The sequence below is a fragment of the Centropristis striata genome, chromosome 2 (assembly GCF_030273125.1).
Source record: "Centropristis striata isolate RG_2023a ecotype Rhode Island chromosome 2, C.striata_1.0, whole genome shotgun sequence".
Classification (NCBI taxonomy): domain Eukaryota; kingdom Metazoa; phylum Chordata; class Actinopteri; order Perciformes; family Serranidae; genus Centropristis; species Centropristis striata.
In genome coordinates, this window is record NC_081518.1 from 15685553 (window position 1) to 15706469 (window position 20917).

General features: G+C 37.9%; 1 protein-coding gene across 8 annotated transcripts in view; it reads right to left on the reverse strand.

Moving 5' to 3' along the window:
* Positions 1-20917, reverse strand: part of herc1 (HECT and RLD domain containing E3 ubiquitin protein ligase family member 1) — a 108565-nt gene that overhangs the window by 83130 nt on the left and 4518 nt on the right. For all 8 annotated transcript variants that reach the window (XM_059357515.1, XM_059357496.1, XM_059357541.1 and 5 more), the window contains exons 3-14: positions 19116-19211; positions 18681-18875; positions 15861-16172; positions 15481-15577; positions 12894-13037; positions 11817-11944; positions 10961-11105; positions 8529-8700; positions 6183-6317; positions 5886-6051; positions 4397-4522; positions 252-473 (exon numbers count right to left, since the gene is read on the reverse strand). In XM_059357515.1, coding sequence (XP_059213498.1) covers positions 252-473; positions 4397-4522; positions 5886-6051; positions 6183-6317; positions 8529-8700; positions 10961-11105; positions 11817-11944; positions 12894-13037; positions 15481-15577; positions 15861-16172; positions 18681-18875; positions 19116-19211 — 1938 coding nt within the window. The remainder of the gene's footprint in view (positions 1-251; positions 474-4396; positions 4523-5885; positions 6052-6182; positions 6318-8528; positions 8701-10960; positions 11106-11816; positions 11945-12893; positions 13038-15480; positions 15578-15860; positions 16173-18680; positions 18876-19115; positions 19212-20917) is intronic.

A 20917-nucleotide genomic window follows, 5' to 3' on the forward strand; every position in this document is an offset into this window, starting at 1 on the left:
CCTCAGCGCCCAGTTTACACCAGTCTGCAAATGAATCATGCATGCGCGAAACCGTATCCAATCAGCATCGACTAGTCAGTAGCAGCTCAGAAAGTACCTACCAGAGGCAGGTACTTTCTGAGCCACTAACCGGAGAAGTTGGGCAGATCCTCTCTCCCAAGCCACACCCATAGCGGCTCACTAGAGGGTAAAGTACCGAATGGAAATGCGCCTTATGAGTAGAACTCTATGCTCTTCTAATATCTACTCACAGTATAGAAGCCCAGGTTCCTGAGCAGCGTCTTCATCAGGATCTCCGCCAGGTGGGTGTCAGGGTGTCCCGCCGTGGCGCTGTAGGTGGGGTCCGGAGACGCTGTGAAGCCCTGACCTGAAGAGAGAACCTCAGGGCCGTCGGCAGGTGAGCTGTAACCTAGCAGCGAGGCCACGTGAGTGTGGTCCTGCAGACTGGTCAGGATGATGTCCAGCTGCATCCTCTGAGACACAAACACACATTTTAATAAGAGCGCTGACCTGAAAAAACACAAGCCTGCACTCCATAAATAGCAGAATGGTGGGATATCATTAAAAGATTTTCATAATGGAAAAAATCACTTTCTCCCTGAATCTTTAAGCTAATAAATTTGAGGAAATATGGCAGAAATGAAAATATATTTCCTCCGAAACACCCTTATTTTGCTTAAATCTTCTTCCATATGTATGCAAGTTTAGTATTTTATATATATATAGTCACGGAAAAAATTATTAGACCACCCTTTTTCTTCAATTTATGTTCATTTTAATGCCTGGTACAACTTAAGATACATTTTTTGGGACAAATATAATGATGACAACAAAAATAGCTCATAAGAGTTTCATTTAAGAGCTGATATCTAGACATTTTCCATGGTTTTCTTGATCATAACCAAAATCATTATCAAGAAAACCATGGAAAATATTATAATATTGTTCCAGCCATTAAAATGAACGAGAATTTGAAGAAAACAAGGGTGGTCTAATAATTTATTCAATGACTGTATGTTTCTTCTGTTTGTTCTCTGTGTCGTTTTTTTCTCCTCTTATATATCAGGAATTATATTGTTTTGTACTTGTCATTGTTCAAGTTCATGTATGTTGGTCGTTTTTTACTTTTTACTCTTTTACTCCTTTCACCTTCTAATTCTGTTCTTATTACTTCATCAGGATACGTTTCCTTGGTATCTCAGAAATGTGATAGATTCTACACTGTCTTTTATTATATTTTCTTTTAATACAATTGTTTTTGTCCTTATGGCATCATTGTCCTTGTGATTAACTGCTCTCTGTCAAAGCACTTTGTAAGCTGTTGTTTTTAAAAAGGTGCTAGATAAATAAAGTTATTATTATTATTATTTTATGCACGGGTATGATTGCATGTCTCTCTTTAAAAACATGTTGTCATTTAGTTCAAATTACACTGTAAAAAAACTGAGTAAAAACAAATAATTAAAAGCCAAAAACAGCCTTTAACCGATCGGTGCTGGACATTTAACTTGTTGGTCCAGAGGTTCATCCAGAGGCCAGCAGCAGGTCGGTCACCAGATGTTTACCAGATGTTTATCAGACATTCAGTAATCAGGGAAACACGGCCAACGTGCAGCCAACAAGTCAACAAGTCAGTCAGTGAGAACAGTTGGCCTCAGCTGAGGTTATTACTGCCTGATTTTACTTCTTCTTTTACCCTTTTTTCTTTTATGTGATGTGATATCATGATAAACTATCCATTTCCGAGTTTGGTCCCTGTTGAAGGAAGCCAGACTCAAACTACAGAAGCTTGGGGCTGATTTATCCCCAATTCACCTCTGCTGCATAACTGGAGGAGGAATCTGGTCTGAGACGGTGGTCTGTATCAGACTATCTGGTACTCTGAGGGGTTTACAGATCCAGATTTAAACCTCCCGAACTGTTCATGATTCATCTTGGCCACTTAAATAATTCCAAACGTGTTAATACGTTTAATATTTAGGACTTAAAATCCAAGTACAGGAAATATGACTGTTTTCGCTGAAGAATAGACAACCGGCTTCTTATTTTTTGTTTTTCTCACTGCAAAGACTTTTTACAGCGGGTTGTAGCACCTCACTGAACTCCCTTTTTGTTTACATCTGCTTCCCCATGAGCAGCATCTCCTCACGTTATCAGTCTCTGGATGTGCTGCGTTGCTCCATCTGGCACGATAATCTTATAATATCCTGTTGTGTGTGTAATGCACCATTATCTACAGATCTTGCAGTGTGTGCATGAGAACATATGTGAAGTTTCTCCTTATGTGTGTGATGCAACCTGATATCAAAACCAGTCAAGATATTAAAACTGTTGTAATCTGAGCCTTTGGGTACGGTGGCCCTGAGAGCTCACAGCGCTGCGACTTAAGAAAACACATGCAAATACACAAAACACAAGCTAATTGAGAAAACATCTTCATCAATCTGACAACACAAGCGCCGCATTTAGAAAAAGCACTGCAAAGACCACAAAACATCAGAAGTGTTTCCAGAGGACACTTAAAAGTGATGCACATGTCTGGACACCCATGTGATATTATAAAGTTATTTCAAGATAATGATAATTTCACCTCATAACGTTATAACTTGAAATTATCACATTATTTCATGATAATGATATTTTCATGTTATACCATGATACATAGCGTTAGCCCGCTAGCCCGTATCAATCACATTGCAGTTAAACAAATCAAATAAATGAATGAAACATGTTTTAGTTGGTCTCTCTCAACGTCACCGAGTTGGTCTTGGTCGTGCTACTCCGCTAACGCTAGCACGCTATTGATCGCCGGCTAATGTAAGCACACTATGATCGTTATAACGTTACAACGTTATGACGTGAAATTATTATGTATACATGCATCGATTATCGATTAATTGATTGTTAACGTTATAGATAATCGAGTTAGCAGGTTTCTTCCAAACGGCCATCCCTACTGGGAACAATGAGTCCCGTTCAGACTAGGAAGGTGGAACCTGCTCTTGAAGCTTCTCTGTGAAAACTTTGACCACTCAGAAGCCTTTCAATCTGCCCACGCGAACAACCAAACACAGCGACCCATTAGCCCAGCAGCTAACCAGATCTCTCTCGCAGCAAATGAGGCATCAGTGAATCTATACAAACGTTGAGTACATTAATGTATACGAGTGGTGGAGGTGACCTACTTTAAATGTGGAACAACGAGAGTAATGGGGTCTGAAACAGCTTTGTTTACTACACAGAGTGTGTCTCCACTGATGCTCACAAAACAGAAACATTTAAATCATGATTATGATTCTACATGTGGATCCTGACATGTGTGTGTAGGCCTGTCACGATAATTACTATATTGACTTATCGTTCATTTTATATAAAAATGGACAGGATCTTTTTTTCTGTAGGCAGTCGAGTGGCTGAAGATCATGCATCACTGAATGACTCCAAACAGACCGTGTTGAACATAAAAACAGTGTTGGTGTTGAAAAATATTTAGTTAGAAATGAGTTAGATTGAAAATGTACTTAGCTAATAGGAACATATCTAAATAAGCAGATTTTTATAATTTTGGCTTTGTAATTAATTAATCAAAATTAATCGCATTTTAATTTCATATAAATATTTGACCTGAGAACACTGAGAATAATTTTTTTTCACATGGATTTTTAGTATACCATTGAATAATGACCAAATACATAAGCTTAAGCAACAAAAATAGTGTTTATTTTTGTTCAAGCCCAACAGACCAGTGCAAACTTTTGCCATTAAGTGTAGCAATAGCATATTTAGAAATATAGTACATTTCAGAAATTCAGGTAGCCTATAGGTAGGTAGACACTAGCTATAGGCACACTAGCCGCTAGCTGCTATATGTTTTGCATTGAGGTGATACTTGAGGCTCGATGTGCTGCGGTGATATGTGAATTCCTTGTTGCATAGCAACACAACCATGCTCTTATCAACGCCTCCATTCGTTGGTTTTTTGTAACAAAATGTCCCATCATCCACGGGGCCAACCAAAGCGCTCTCATCAGCTTCTTCCTTCATGTTCACTGTGGTTTGTTGTTGAACGCTAGTTGGTGCTCCAGTATAATCGGTCCGCCTGAAACTCATCCAGTGAGAAACATTCCGCGGTGCAAAAATAAGTGCGATTAAAATGCGTAATTTTTTTTAACGCGTTAATTTTTGTGTAATTAATTAATCTTAATTAACGCGTTAAAGTCCTGGCCCTAAAAACTAAACAACATTGATACAACAATACTATCGTGGTGATAGTTTCTGGGAAAACATAACGTCCTAAAAGATGTGTGATTGTGACAAGCCTGTGTGTGTGTGTGTGTGTGTGTGTGTGTGTGTGTGTGTGTGTGTGTGTTTGTGTGTGTTAGGTGTCAGAGGGTACCTGTCCTTTGGAGAGGCTCTCCCATCTGTCGGGGCCCTGAGGCAGCAGGGAGTGCAGCAGCTCCATCCTCTCTCTGAGCGGAGGCAGCAGCATGGTCGCCCCCACTGACAGAGTCTCGATCACCGCCTGACGGGACAAACACACACACATAATCACACACATCGTCAATACACACTCAGAGCTTGTTGACATTTTAGGAAGTTACAGTCTTAATGTCCTCTAAGCCAATTAGAAGAAAAAAAAAAGGAAAAAAAAATGTTTTTCAAGGCAACGTGAAATGAAAAGTCGGAGAAAAAAACAGTAAAATTCTACAAGGATCAAAACCATTTTTTTAGGGAACAGAACGATGAGAGACGAGGAGAGATGAGTCACAGGTTTTACAAGAATGTAGCTTTAATTATTCATCATGAAAGGGATATTTCAAAGGAAATAATTCAACTGGTTTGTGAGAAAAAAAGTGCTCAATGTGTAAGTACAGAGGAAAATGAATGATATGCTGGAGTTTCTTCTATTTTAACTTTTTTGAAAACAAAAAGGAAGTCCGATTTTACAACATATTTACGCTTAAATGATTGATTATTTGATCAGCAAAAAAATGTTTTTGCGACTATTTTGATAATCGATTTGTTGTTTCAATCATTTGGAAGAAACAAAAATGGTTCTAACCTCATAAATGTGACAGTTTGGTGCTTTTTCTGTATTATACGACAGTCATGAGACTGTAAACTGAATATTTTTGGGTAGTTAAAACAAGACATCTGAAGACATCAGCAATAGCTTTAGGGAGTTGTGATTTTTTTTTTTAATTTTGGCAGCTTTTAAGATCAGAAAAATTAACTGTTAGGGCAAAAAATATTAATCTCAGCTAATTACTCAATAATGAAAATAATTGTTAGTTGTGGCGAAAACCTAAGCTTATAAAATACATCTTTTCAAAGTGTCACAGTTGTTCTAACATTTCTTAATGTGCCATATTGTCTATTACGGTTGTAAATAATGATTATTTATATTATTGATTAATCTGCCAAATATTTTCTTGTACAATCGATTTATAATTCAGTCTATAAAATGCCAGAAAATAATTTTTAAAAGATCTTCAGAGATGTTCTTTAAACCCTTGTTGTCAGTCCAAAACCAAAATACCCGACATTCAATATGATATGAAAAGCAGGAAATATCTATATTTGAATTTATATATTCAATGACTAATCAATTATCAATATATTAGGCAAACATTTCTCTGTCAATTGACTAATCAATCAATCAATCCACTAATTGTGGAAGTTCTACTATAAACTTATTCTCCCCTATACTTGAAAGGCTGAAAACAGCACTGTGTGCCGTTTAAGCATGAAAAATTAGTAATGATTCATTGATTATTGAACTAATGGTTAAAGCTCTATTGTGTATTGAGGTCCTACTGCCCGTGTGTTACTTTGCTGCTGATTATTTCCCACCGTGATCAACAGTGCTTCTGCTTCTGTCTCACCTCCTGAATCTCGTCGGGCACGGAGGAGTCCATCAGTCTGAAGAGCAGGTTCCTCAGGGGTCTGGCCTGCCGACCTAAGATACTGGTGGCCACACCCCCGGCTAGAGCCAGAGCCAGATGATTGGACAACAACCGAAGGCACAGCTTGAGAAAGTTATGATGCTCCCTGCAAATACATAAAACAATGAATAATTCTGAGCTATTAGCATATATGGGGGAATATTTAATTTGACACCAATCAACAATTGAAAAAAGTCACTGCTGTCACTATCAGGCCTGTAGGATGTGTTGACTCACCTGGATGAGGGGAACGGGAGAGGAGGAACTTCACTGTTGATGCCGTCACAGTAGCGCTCGAGGAAGGAGCGCAGGTGGGAGAAAGTGCTTTCTTCAAGATCGACACAGTACGGCCGGTGCCAAGCCACCACTTGCCTGGAGAGCCAGAGAGAGTAAATATTAACTGTAGCACTTCAAAGGCACTCAAGTGGCTGAAGATCATGCACCACTGAATGACTCCAAACAGACCGTGTTGATCATAAAAACAGCGTTGGTGTTGAAACATACTTAGTTAGAAACGAGTTAGTTTGAAAAATGTACTTAGCTAATAGGTACATATCTAAATAAGCAGATTTTTATAATTGATCTGGGCGATGGATCAAATATTCATAACAAAAAAAGTCAGAATTAATCAGCAGCATAATAACTACACTAGAAAGAAAATAGTTCCTACATGAAACTGCTCATAACAAGATCTGTAGATTACTTTGAGTAACAGGGTCATGAGAGACATTAATGTTGAGTTTTTCAAATGTATTTTGGTGCTTTTCTGCAGCCAATGACTCCAATAAACACTCTGCAACTCATACCAAAACAATGTAGATCAACAAATAGCACAACAGGGAGGAGGGAGAGTTCAGGATGAACTGTCCCTGTGAGCCCAAACCGAGATAACCTCGATGACATCAGGGCAGTCGGACTCCTCGTAATGATTAACTTTATATACGGTGTAAAATCAGAACGTCCTAAAACTACTACAACTCTCAGAATATAGTGAACTATGTTGCTATTATGTTTTTTTCTACGCTCACATTTTTCCTAATGAAGGGCTGTTAGTATTCTACCAGGACTAAAGAATATATTTGCTGTAAACAAAGCATTTTTTTTTAAAAGTGGGAGTTGGTAACTTCAATCATTGTATGTGAAAGTTAATACTGCAACATTGACATTGAACAGTGTTTCCCACAGGATTTTATGAGACTCTGGGGGGTCGGGAGGCATGCTCCCACAGGAGAAAATTTTGTACATTTATAAGTAAAATGCATCAATCTTATGCACTTTGAGAGTTAAACACCTCACATAACTTTTTTCACAGTCGGGAGATACCGCATTATAGAATCTTTGTTATCCTACTGTGTCATTTTTAATCAACAGGGCTTTTTAACAGGGCTTTCCATTAGGACATGGAGCAGCCAGCCAGTGTGGATGAATAGCTGGCTAGGGGGGTCCAGGGGTATGCCCCCCCGGGGAATTTTTTTTTCCACAAAAGCCCAAACTTGGTGCCTCTCACACATTCTGATGCCACTATTCCATCATATACACTGATCTTAATGATTACATATTTTAAAAATTATTTTAAAGGAGAATAAGGGTTCTTGTTCTGTCTATTTTATTTAAGGCATCTTATTTTGACAGTCTTCTTGTAAAGTCTGTGGTTAATTCTTTTAACACACTGCGCTGTTATTTTGAAAGCTGCATTTAGCGACAGGGAGTTATTCAAAACAGTTAGTCACAGTTTAGTGTGATTAAAACAACTTTAAAAGCTAATATTAGCTTGTGGCTAACGAAAGGCATAATGCAGCAGTGTGTTTGGACCTCTGATGGCCGGACAGGTTGATAGTATTTAGCCAGTGCTGATACAGACTGTGTGTGTGAATGCACGTGCATGTCTCGGAGGAGGACGGAGAGGTGGGTCGGGGTTCTGACTGACTGACGGGTGACAGACACTCTGCTGAGCAATGACAAGACAACGCCAAATAACTCTATATTAAGAATCGTTTAAAAATACTTTCAGTAGCTTAAAATGTGACGTCAGCGCAGCACAGCAGCCATTGTCTAGGTAATTAATGGGAAACCCTGTATAATGATAAAACAGTATTTTTCACTGGAAATAGGCTGCAAAAACAATCAGACAGTAATTTTGTATTTACTGCAGCAAATGAAACTGGCAAATGTATATACTCTCAGAGAATAAACATCATATTGCTCAACCTTAAACATATTTGTACACTTCTTTTATCTTAAAATGTTGCCATGTTAAACTAAATCTACCTTTGTGAGAATCATTGGACATAAATACTTCAACCACTGTCACCTTTGTCTCTGAACCAAAACAGCAGTGTGTCTAAACTGCAGTCAGCACAGACAGCATGATGTAAACAGTTACAGAGTTACTTTGTTACACAGAGGAAAAAAGCTGCTGTATATTGAACGTGCAGTTCCTGAACTTTAACATTTATTAAGCAATCTCTCTTAAACAAAGAGGTCGAGGGTGTTGTGACATCAGCACTCCCCCTCCCCCTCCTGTGAAGCCCTGGTTATGGCCGTCTCTTCCTTCCCTACAGTCAGAGTGTGGTGGCGGCTGACCTGTCTCGGGGCAGAGCCGTCCACGCCAGGCTGTGGGACGTGCCGGCTGAGATCTGCTGTATGGCGACTCCGTCCAGGCCGACCACCTTCTTGGGCTTGGTGATTGGTCCTGTGGAGTTCCCCTGGCCGCACTGGCCCATGGAGTTGTTGCCCCATGCGTACACCTCATTGTCTGGATGGTGGTCAAGTAGAAGAAAAGTAAAATATATATTTATTACACTTGATAACAATGAGGTGGCATCTACAGTCATGGAAAAATTATTAGACCACCTTGTTTTCTTCAGTTTCTTGTTCATTTTAATGCCTGGTACAACTAAAGGTACAATTGTTTGGACAAATATAATGATGACAACAAAAATAGCTGATAAGAATTTCATTTAAGAGCTGATATCTAGACATTTTCCACGGTATTCTTGATAACAATTTTGGTTATTATCAAGAAAGCCATGGAAAATGTCGAGATATCAGCTCTTAAATTAAATTCTTATGATCTATTTTTGCTGTTATCATTATATTTGTCCAAACAAAAGTACCTTTAGTTGTACCAGGCACTAAAAGGATAAAGAAATTGAAGAAAACAAGGTGGTCTAAAAACTTTTTCCATGACTGTTTATTTCACTGAGCTAAAATATGACCTTATTTTAAGTTGCAAGTTTTTTTTTAATTGCTCTGAGGTTCTTAAGTTTGTCAACAAAAACTGATCTAAAATTATATGCAAATACATATGATAATAATCTTGATCATAACGGCCAAATATTCATTTCTTTTGAGAATTTTGACCCTTTAAATGTCAGTTTTGTCAAAAAAAATCACAAAAATGGTATTGTTGTCTGTACTAACTCTAACCAACATCAGTCCTGATTATAGCTACGACATATGAATTCATTTTCAGAATTTTAAGCCTTTAAATGCAAGTTTGTTTACATAATGCCACTGTTGTTTTTTATGAAACAGGAAAGAAACATCAAAATGGTATTGTTTTCTGTATATTAAATACTAGGGGGATTTTTTTTTTCAGTCAGTTAATTGCAACAACATCGATTTTGATCAATTTTTATTTTTTGTGCAGTGTCAGAAAAGAAACCTAAGTGTCCCCTTCCTTAAAATGCTAGAAAAACACAATATATTAATATTATTTTGCACTTGCACTGGGTTCAGTCCTGATTATAGCTACCAAATATGAATTAATTTTCAGAATTTTAAGCCTTTAAATGCCAATTTTTTACATCATGTCACTATTGTTTTTTTATGAAGAATAAATGAAATATTTTCTGCGGAATAAATGCTACAGGGATGTTTTTTGCAGAGTCTACTATATGTTGATTAGAAACAACATTATTTTTGCTGCATGTCATCAAACACTGCAGTGCACCATTATGCAGCAGCAATAACTCCAGTGGAAGCCAGGAAAATAGCATATCTTTTTAGCAAAGGGCAAACATGAGAAAATGACTGGTGAACTGAAAATCTGATATAATAAAATGAAGGATTTATTGCTGTAATGGATGTGAGAAAGTCCTTAAGGGTCTTATATTACAGGGCTGAGGGTACAGCTACAAAATTACAAAAGCATATAAACACCCGTGCTAAATTTCATGCATGAAGTAGGGCTGGGCAATATATCGGTATAAAAAATATATTGATATATTTTTACATGTCATATGGAATTAGACCATATATCTCTATATTTCATTTTTTTTTCTTTCTTTATATATAAATGCTGCCCTTACTAGGGTTTGTCATATTTAGCTCTTTTGTAATGTTTGTTATTCTTTTCTCATATAAATATATTTATTTCAGAAAAAAATGGGCCTATTTTATTTCATAGGCTATTTTTATTTAAGATTTTTTTTTATTTAAATGTGCACTTAATGGAGCTTGGATTTAAAAAAAAAAAAAAAAAAAGGTACCCCTATTGTCATACAGTATTAATCTTCACTTAAATAAACGGTTTCAATAAAACTAATTGTGACATGTCATATTTGGCTTTGACTTTGACTGAACATTTGTTCTCACTTTGCGATAAAAATATCAGGATATATATCGTATATCGATATTCAGACGAAATATATGGGGATATGACTTTTGGTCCATATCGCCCAGCCCTAGCATGAACAGTCAAAATGATCAAAAACTAAAGAAGCCTGAAATGTCCCTCATGAGGCATGAGGGTTAAATATTAGCTCAAACAAATACAGTGTATATATTTGCTATTACATCATGCTACTTGCATCAGTTCTGTCACGTGTTGAACAAACAAGAAATCTCACTGTGTCAGCAAAGTAACGTTCACACTGTGACACTGAGCGCTCAGCCCTGACAGCATGCAAATGTCTTTCCTTCAGTGCACCAGATGTTTACAGAGAAACATCATCTTAACATTCTCAAAGAGGAGAGAGAAAGACAGAGTGAAAAAAGGAATAGACGCCTACCATGAGACAAGGCTAGGCAGTGGCTGTCCCCGATGGAGATGTCCACCACCCTCGTGGTCGCCAGCTCCTCGATCAGTTTGGGTCTCAGAGCCGTGGCCTCGGAGGAACCACAGCCCAGACAAGCACCACAGCCCCACGCGTACACCTTAACACAAGTGACATGAACCAATATGAGCACGTGATTTTTGCTGCTCATACTGCAAAGCATTTCCCAAAACAAAAATGATTTTTAGGACTATATCTTTAAAGAGGTTTGGTCCTGACTAGGGATGGAAATAATGAATCGCTGATCAGATACAGTTTGCAAACTGAAAGTTGCAATAACAATTATAAAACACACAGAAATACAAGAGATTAATTTGAGCAAAACTAGCTCAGTGTATCAAACGTGACTAGCATGAATTACTGAGTTTAATTTGATCCAAAATGTATTTAAACACAAAACACATTTAAATATGCAGATTACTGTGAAAACTAACCTCATGCCTCTTAGGGGGCTAAAACATAAAAAATTGAACTCCTTGACGTTAATTTTACAGTTTAATTTCACATGAGTTACTTTAGGATAGTAGTTATAGTAGTTAGCAGTACTGTGTATCTTTTATTTTGTGCATGTATGCATGCAGTGATTAATTGATTAATTGATTGTTAACGTGTTAGATAATCAAGTTGGCAGGTTTCTCCCAAACACCCATCCAGAGTCCTGACACTGTAAATTTCCTAACCAGCTGTCGGCAGGAATGCATAAACATCTGTATGAAATTCCCTTTTTTGGGAGAAGTTCAAGAACCTCAAGTCTCCAACTTCCCACAGCTTTTATTCTTTCCTGGTTAACAATGCAGGAGTGACGTGGTACCTGTCCGGTGGAGGTTAAGGCGAGAGACGACTGACTTCCTGCACACACTTTTCTGATGAACATTCCTTGCAGGGCCTCCACGACTTTTGGCTTGTAGACTCGATTAGTATCACCGTGACCCAGTTTCCCTGCAGGACAGCACATGGTTTCTCTTTAGACTGCACGGGCAAATATTCACGTCCTAGTGATGTGCAACAGTTTGACATTCTGACACACTGGACACTTCATCATGGGGCCATTGTTGTAGCAGAACATTGGCAACTGTGTCAAGAGTTGTGTAACTGTGTCTCAATGCTTGTGGACATAATCAAATTTGAAAATGTGTCACTTAAACAAATCTGTATTCATATTTGCACACGTACTGAGATTTGTAAATGTGTAGACAAATGAGCTAATACATACATCGATCTGTGAATAAGTATTCAGATCTGTAGATGCCCCTTTGGATCTTTAAATATGTACATACAGTCATGGAAAAAATGAATAGACTACTCTTGTTTTCTCTAATTTCTTGTTCAGTTTAATGTCTGGTACAACTAAAGGTACATTTGTTTGGACAAATATAATGATGGCAACAAAAAAATATAATTTAAGCGCTGATATCTAGACATTTTCCATGGTTTTCTTGATAATAACCAAAATCATTACCAAGAAAACCATGGAAATAAACATAGATATCAGCTCTTCAATTAAACTCTTATGAGCTATTTTTGTTGTGGTCTAATAATTTTTTTCATGACTGTATATATTAATGGCTGAAAAGTCAAAGAAATGGAAATACACACTCAGACACAAGATTTCCACTCGCCTGCTAGACACAAATGTGTGTCCCAAACGACAAATTCTCACAAATCTCAGTACGCATTTTAAGATTCTTTTACACATTTACAAATCTTATCACACACACATGAATGGAGATGCAGTAACACAACTCTCCAAACACATTTGTAAACAGTTTTGCCCCACATTGAGGACAATAAAAAACAAAACTGTAATTAACTACACACACTGTAGATATGTAACAAAGTCTCCTATTGATAATGCAAAAAGAAAGTTCATCATGTGTGTTTGACTCACCGTTGTCCCCTCCTCCGAAGGACCACACGGTGCGTCCGTCCTTCGACAGAGCGATAGTATGCGAGCTTCCACATGACACCTCTCCCACGTTGCTGATGTCTTTAACCAGGGTAGGAATGTTTCGGCTGTTGCTGTCACCGTGACCTGCAGCCCCAAAAAATAAAACAGATCAGGCTCTTTCTTCATGGAAATTAAACATGGAGATTTTTTTTTTCCTTGTCTGGATTGAGAGATCAACACTGACTGACTGAATTTGGCTCATATAAATCACCCAAAAGTCCCCTGTTTTATACAGTATGAGAGACAGAATGTAAGCCAGCTCATCAGGGGCATGTCATCAGTGTGTCAGAATTTGACTGTCTTAAATCCAAACGTTGATGCACAACAGAAGCAGCACAATCGCTCCGTGGATCCCCACATCAAGATCAAGGTATAAACAGAAATACTTAAGTTGAATTTAATACCTTTTAATACCTTTTTTAATACCTTCACAATATTTTTTTGCCAAACTTTTTAACTGCAGTGTTGGACTGATTAGTCATTTTTTTTACTTTTTTTTTCAGTAAGTGTAATAATGCAATTACTTGATATGTTTTGTTTTAATAGCACCATAACCTATACACAATTACTTGCTATTTACCCTGACCCAAGACAAAATGATATTTCATATGTGTAGGGAGAGCACACACCACTTCTCCACCGCTAAACTCCACAAAATGACAAAAGTTTAAAAAAGTTAAAAACAGAAAAGTTTATTGAAAGGACAAAAGTAAAGTGATGAGTAAAGGAGTAACAAATTTCATCACGATTTAAAGAGGTCACTTGCAACTAATTACAACTGTAACCACAGAACCAAGTGTTTCCTGTAAGATGTTTTCAGCAGCAGGGGTAAAGGGTTATTTGTCGTTTAAATATCAATCAGTAATCAGTATAAAAAATGACACTTGACTGCAAAAGAAGCTTTAGAACAAGTGTTTCCCACAGGATGTTTTCTGAGACTATAATGGGGCTTAGCTACTTTACCCACAGACTTCCTCTTCTGTCTTATGTTTGGTTTCAGTAGTAGATCAAGTAATCTCAAAGACCTCAGTTTTGCTCACTTTGGTGAAAAGCAGTGAGGTACAGGAGTGTTTTTGGATCTCAGTTTTACTTGTTTTTGGAGTGTAATTATCTGTAGTCATTGCTCTTTTCTTTGTTTGTTCGGCCATAGTAACCGTTTACTCACAACACTAGCAGAGACCAGAAAGAAATGTGCTCCACTTCAGCTTCATCAGCCGCTGCTCTGTGATGGAAAATGTTGACTAACCACTTGGGAATTTTCCAGGTAAAGTCACCACAGACCCCCAGTATTAATACTGTAAATGCAAGGGCTGTCATCAGAGGGTCGTATGGCCAGCACCATTATGCTCACTCATTCAGTGAAAAAACAGTGACTTCACAGACATTTCTTTGAATTAAAATCTTCAATTATTACTTTAACCCTCCTGTTATGTTGCGGGTCAAATTGACCCAAAGTTTAAAAATATTGAAAAATACATATTTTTTTAGTATAAGTACTTTTTTCATAAGAACAAATGCAAAAAATAAATAAATTAAAAATGAAATCAACGTCACGTAAAACCATTGTATTTTATATGTAGGTCTTTCCAATGTACATGAAAAAACCGTATTACCATGCATTTTTTAGGAAAAACGAGTAAATTATCCTCATTGAACCTGATCTGTAAGATGTAAAGAACACCAATGCACTAAATATTGATTACAATGGTTAGTATTGGAGTTTTTAATGAAATATAAGCAATGTTTATTGGGATTTTTTAGTTTTTGACACTGTTGGATAATTAAACATGCCGCGGGTTAAACTGACCCAGGAACATTGCTTCTGTTCCTGACCAACGAACACAACAGCAGGGTTAACTTGACAATATATAATTTGTTTGGGGTATTTTAGAAACATGGTGAAAACACAGGATGCAAACAAGTGTTTGTATTTTTGACTGTATTTTCTGTGAAAGAAATAAAAAAAATTATAACTGGAAAAAAATGACTAATCCTGCAAATAGTAGCTAGTATTCATAGCATTCAACTACACAAGAGCTCCCTCACTATCAGACCCAGAATGACAAAGATCATTTATAGCCCAGAGGGAAAAACACTTTCAAGATACTCTTATATCTTTCTGTATGTTACAGAAACTGTATGTTGCTGTTACAAGTGCTGCATTGTGGCTGGATTGTAGTTTATCAGCGTCAGTGAATTTCAATGTTACCAGGGAAATGTAGAAGCCAGAAGCTGTCCAGCTATGATTCAGGATGAGATCTGGAGACGGTGACACATGCAGTAATTTGACAAGCTGCATGATGAAAACCCTGCCCCTCCTGACTAACACAAAACAGATGGACTGAAATCTATTAGTAACTAGAAACAATGCTGCAAGAAAGGCTTTGAGGCAACACTATTTCTTTTATGGAGCGATCAATAATTGTGTGCAAACAGAACAGACAATCAGCTCGGCTGCACTGGGAGTTATTTGAGAGTACAGGTGTTTATTAAGAGATCCTTTTCATCTCAGGATGAATTGGCTTACCTAATCTTCCAAAATCTCCTTCGCCCCATGTGTACAGCTCTCCATCCTCGCTGACTGCAGCACTGTGTCTGTAGCCAGCAGACACACACACCACCACCTGACACAGAACAAAAGCCACAACACATTATCATTCTTTATTCATGCCGGAAACTGCACCAGCATAAAGACGTCTATTGAATTTCTATTGTCTGCTCTCAAAATAAAAGGCAGCTCTTAAAGAAACTCATAAAAAATGCACCATCTGGATTTTCATATTTAGCTGCTGCAAAAATATTTCACCAAGTGAAGCGGAAAAAAGATGATTACATCAGGAATATCTCTAGTAACAGCTGCTTCAAATGTATGACTGGATTTAAAAGAATAAAAAAGTGGAAGCCTACCTTCCCCTGTAGTGGCCCCTGGATGAGTTTGGGGTATTTCTGTGTTGAGCTGTTCCCGTGACCCAGTTTGCCGTAATCACCGTCACCCCAGCTGAACACCTCGCCCTCCGTGGTGAAGGCCAGCGTGTGGCCATCTGAGCCCTTAGACGACGACACCTTCTTGATGGCACGGTGGGGTTCAAAGGTCAGCTTCTTGAGCGTCGACTGGTTGTTAGAGTCCCCGAGGCCCAGGCGGCCGTAGCTGCCCTTCCCACAGGCCCGGACGGAGCCGTCAGAGGAGATTACGAACGTGCAGTACTGACCTGCTTCAATCTGTGGAGAGACGGGGAGAATTTGTGAGTCTGTGTGAAGGGACAGACTGACAGGCTGACACAGCATTCGAGCATGGTGTCGTCCTCGTGTCACTGAGGTAAAACATTCACACTTAAAGCTGCTTCATGCTTCTTGCGGTCAGCGCGGTGTGAATGGCGATATTGCGCAACTGTGCTCCGAGGGTCCGCAGAGGGTCAGACACCTAGACAGGCACCTCCAAAATGTTGGACCAATGTGGAGGAGTCACATAGCAATGATTGGCTCGCTACTTTTGGTGTGGCGCAATAAGAATGATATGACCAGAAGTGTGCAGGGACAACGCGCACTGTCAGCACCATGCCAACCGTGCTGACCACAAGAAGCATGAAACAGCTTAAATACATCTTTGTTTTAAAATGCATAACTTCTGCTACATACAAGTGCATCTCAATACATTAGAATATCATAGGAAAGTTTATTTTTGTCAGTAATTCAATTTAAAAAGTGGAAATAACACATGATATAGATCCATTACACACAGAATGAAACATTTCATGGTAATGGATTTAATTTCTTCCAATTATAATGATTATGGCTTACATTTAATGAAGACCTAAAATTCTGTCTCTCAAAAAAAAAATTACAAAAAACAATTTTAAAAAGTATGTTTAATATGGAAATGTTGTTCTCTGAAAAGTATGTCCATCTATATGACTCAATACTTGGTTAGGACTGTTTGACTTGAACTACTGGACATGGACCTTTCCATCATATTCTAATTTATTGAGATGCACCTGTATATCCTCAGTGTCCACACTACTGTGGCAGTTTCAAACCACTAAAACAGAGACTGTTGAAAACACTGACACCCACATCTGGTTCCTGATTAGTTCTCATCAGTCTTGACGTGTTAAAACATCACAGCTAGACCAACATACTTTTGGTGTTTTTATCATTCTTGTGTTGGTACTCCTCTTCCATTGTCAATGCTTCCTCCAGTGATAGTTTATGGTCCCAGTGTGGCTTTTTGTCCTTGTGACAACTCCCAATCTATATTTTATGCCACTTTTACCACCTCATTTATGCTCCTGTTACGTACAAAAATAGTTATGTCCATTTCAAATGATGAAATGTCATGTTAGATGTTCAGCATTTTCCATGGTTTTCTTGATAATGATTTTGGTTATTAACAAGAAAACCATGGAAAATGTCTAGATATCAGCTCTTAAATTAAACTCTTGTTGTTATCATTATATTTGACAAAACAAATGTACCTTTAGTTGTAACAGGCATTAAAATGAACAATAAACTGAAGAAAACAATGATCTAATAATTTTTTCCATGACTGTATATCCAGTTAATTAATAATAATAATTCGCCTCTCGAAGCAAAAGCAGAGGCAGCGTTGTAGACAGTGGTGATCTGTGTGGTTATTAAATACATCACAACATGTGAGAGATTTTCTATTCACTCAGAAATTAACACCATTTAAAAAAAAAGATTTGTGGTGGTACTGATTTGTTAAGATTGTGTTGAAAAGCTTTTTAAAAATTTGCAAAATAATGGATAAACTGAGGGCAGAGTACTGACTGAAAGCTCCATCAGTATCGGTATACGTGTCCAACGTGTTACTTTCAGTAACAGTTCAACCTCATTTTCGGTCCGAGCAAAGAAATCTCTGGGGTTACTTTTGGCCATTACTGTTCTTCCTCCTTCATATTTTCTCCACATGCATGCCTTGTGTACATCAATGGTCATGTGATGTGTGTTTTCATGTGTCTGTTAGGACAGACAGAGATTGATTCTGAAACAGAGCTAAAAACAATCAAGTTTCCAAATTACTGAGTGATGCTGGAGGATAACATCGATCTGCCAAACATAAGACCCATTAGCCATATGACAGTTTCTGATAGTTATAATGTTTCATTTCCTGCCTATTTTTGTGGTTCTTCCTGTTCTTCATAACATCAGCACATTAGGATGAATCACTTTGTTCAGCCTCATTTTACAGAAAGGCCCCCTGTTGCACCAAAACATGAAGTAAAACAAAAACAAAAAGTTCTGTAGAGATAATTGTAAATTACACAGTTTATAACAGTTCTCTTCATAATGTGTTTTCCCTTTCCATCCTCACAGAAACAGAGAGGACATTGTGTCTTTCTGCTCCTCCATCGTAAAGAACACGTGTCCCTGTCTGAGGCAGTCTATCCATCTAATATACAGCATGTTACATTGCTTTGATCTACAGCTGCGGGACAATCAGTGAAATTTGAATTTAAATGCATTATGTCATCATGTCTATTTGTCACCCTTCTTTAATGCTGATCAGTAATGCTAATTAATAAAATGATAATTCATGCCAGGAGGGGGAAAATAGAGGAACAACCCTCTTAAAAGTCAACAATAAATTTGTAAACTTCTTTTAAAACTCATGACTTTTTATCGTGAATGCATGACAACAGATGTTTCCTCTGTAAACATGTGCAGACATTCAGCTCTCCAGAACACGTGCAAACTGTTTTCTCTTACCGTCTGAGCATCGGCGAAGCTGGCGGCCAGCTTTGGCTGCAGGATCTTCTCCTGCGTGCCCTCCACTAGCTGGTGGCTGCTGTTACTGCCCCACACATAAACCTCACAGGTTTCAGACACCACGGGGGCTTCACCGGTCTGAATGCTGTCTGGGCTCACGCAGGTGCGAGAGTAGTCTGATGCCATTCGACATACCTGAAGGAAAAGGACATGAGTAAATAAAACGTGTTTTATGACATGTTTAACCTCTTTGGAATAATCATGTTTCTTGAAATTGCATCTACTCCTTCACTTCCCAATTGAGGGTACAATAATAACACATTTCTGAGGAGTAACTCACAAGAGAAACTTGTTTTCTCAGCTCTAAAAGCATCACAAAGTGTACATTACAGTTATACAAAGTCCTGAGACTAAAATACTATTAAAACATCTTACTTCTTCAAACAGACAGAGTGCTGCCTCGTACAATGAGCACAGGCCGTCAGACGTCCGCGTGGGTTCCCTCCACTGGCTGCGATCTGCTGAGGAGCCCTGAGACAATCACAAATCAATGTTAGATATGACTTAAAACAATGAAAGTATAATAATTACACTTAATATAAGGTGAGTTTTTTACAGACCCCCCAATAAAGAAACATTTAATTACCTTTGCCTTTTTAAATTAAATGATAAGAACCAAAAACAACCAACTTCACGTGATATAGAAGCAAAAAATCATACTTCTGTGCACATTCACCACATCATCATCATTTATTCATGGCCTGTTTATATTTTGTCTAAAGTGGGGTCGTATGGGGTACTTATCCTTGAATGCTTCTTGCAAGTTCCACCAGTTTTACTCACTAATGAGGGTGGTATATGATCAAGGCGTGGTGGTACACCTGTTTTGTGACTGATGTGGGGTTAATGCAGGACTCAATACATTTTTCAGCTTTTTGGACCTTTGCCATCCACATGTCTGAACATCACCTGCATTCTGCCTGAAGCTATAGGTTGGATTTAATGAAGTGGAGTCGTATGACACACTTACCTCATATCCCCTTAACCCAGTTTGAGAATCAGAACAAACAGAAAGCTGTATAACTGTTCAAAATGTCAAGTAGAGGTGGGAAGCTATAGGCACTCTATCTGGTCATGTATCCATATTGAGGAGTACTGGGGAAAAATTGTTAGCAAACTTAATTTGATTTTTAATGTTTTTAATGCTGCTCAGTATTCTCACATTTGCAGCTTTAAAGAATATATTTCTCAGATGGATTGATATTGCATCTCCAACAATTGGAGGCTGCCAATGGAATATCTAACACGGAGATTTAAATGTAAAATGGATGATTTTTTTAAAAATATCTGGGTACATAAATATGCTGGTAAAAGACTCACCACTTTTGTATTAAAAGGGATGATAGATAGTAATGAGGGAAACTGGCAAACTGATGTTTTTGGGTTGTAAGGCAGGACATTAATTTACTTCTCATTATTATTATTTTTAATTTTCCTTTCAAAAAACATAGCCTTTTCTCTCGAAATGGAAATTGAGATTATTGTAAAAATATTTTTTTTGCTATTCTTCTTTCTTTCCAGGTAAGTATTTGCTACATCACTGTCAATTGTAATGGGACAGAGCATTTTCACTGTATTGTCTGTTACATCTATTTATTATAACATAATAAGTAGTTGGATATTTATTTGTGGCCACAGTGTGTTGTTGTTTGTTGTTTTTGTCTATGTTGGAAAATGTAATAAAAACATTACTAAAAAAAAAAGCTGTACAACAGAGGCATGGTATATGATCAGGGTGTGGTGGTAGCTTGGATGCAACTGTTATTTTTTTCATTTTTGCCATCACCTGCATTCTGCCTAAAGGTATAGGTTGGATTTAAATAAGTTGTGTTGTATAAGGCACTACCTCATATAACCCCATCTACAGTCAGTGCATTGCCTCCAGTGGATGGTTGACTTATGTGAGGTATTTATTCTGGGTGGGGTACCTATACAACCCCACTTTAATAAACCGTGATGCTCAGGCATGTCATTGGCAAGGGTCCAAAAAGCAGGAAAATGCACAGAATGTTCCCCCGCTCCACGTCACAGCTTTTTGTTTGTTTGACTGGTGGAACCTGCAAGAATCAATTGTTCTACCTTTCCAGCACCTCACAAAGAGCTGAATACTGGGCTTAATGTGTGGGGAGAGTAACTGCAAGAAAATGTCAAGGTTTTTGACTCAACATTTTGAAATT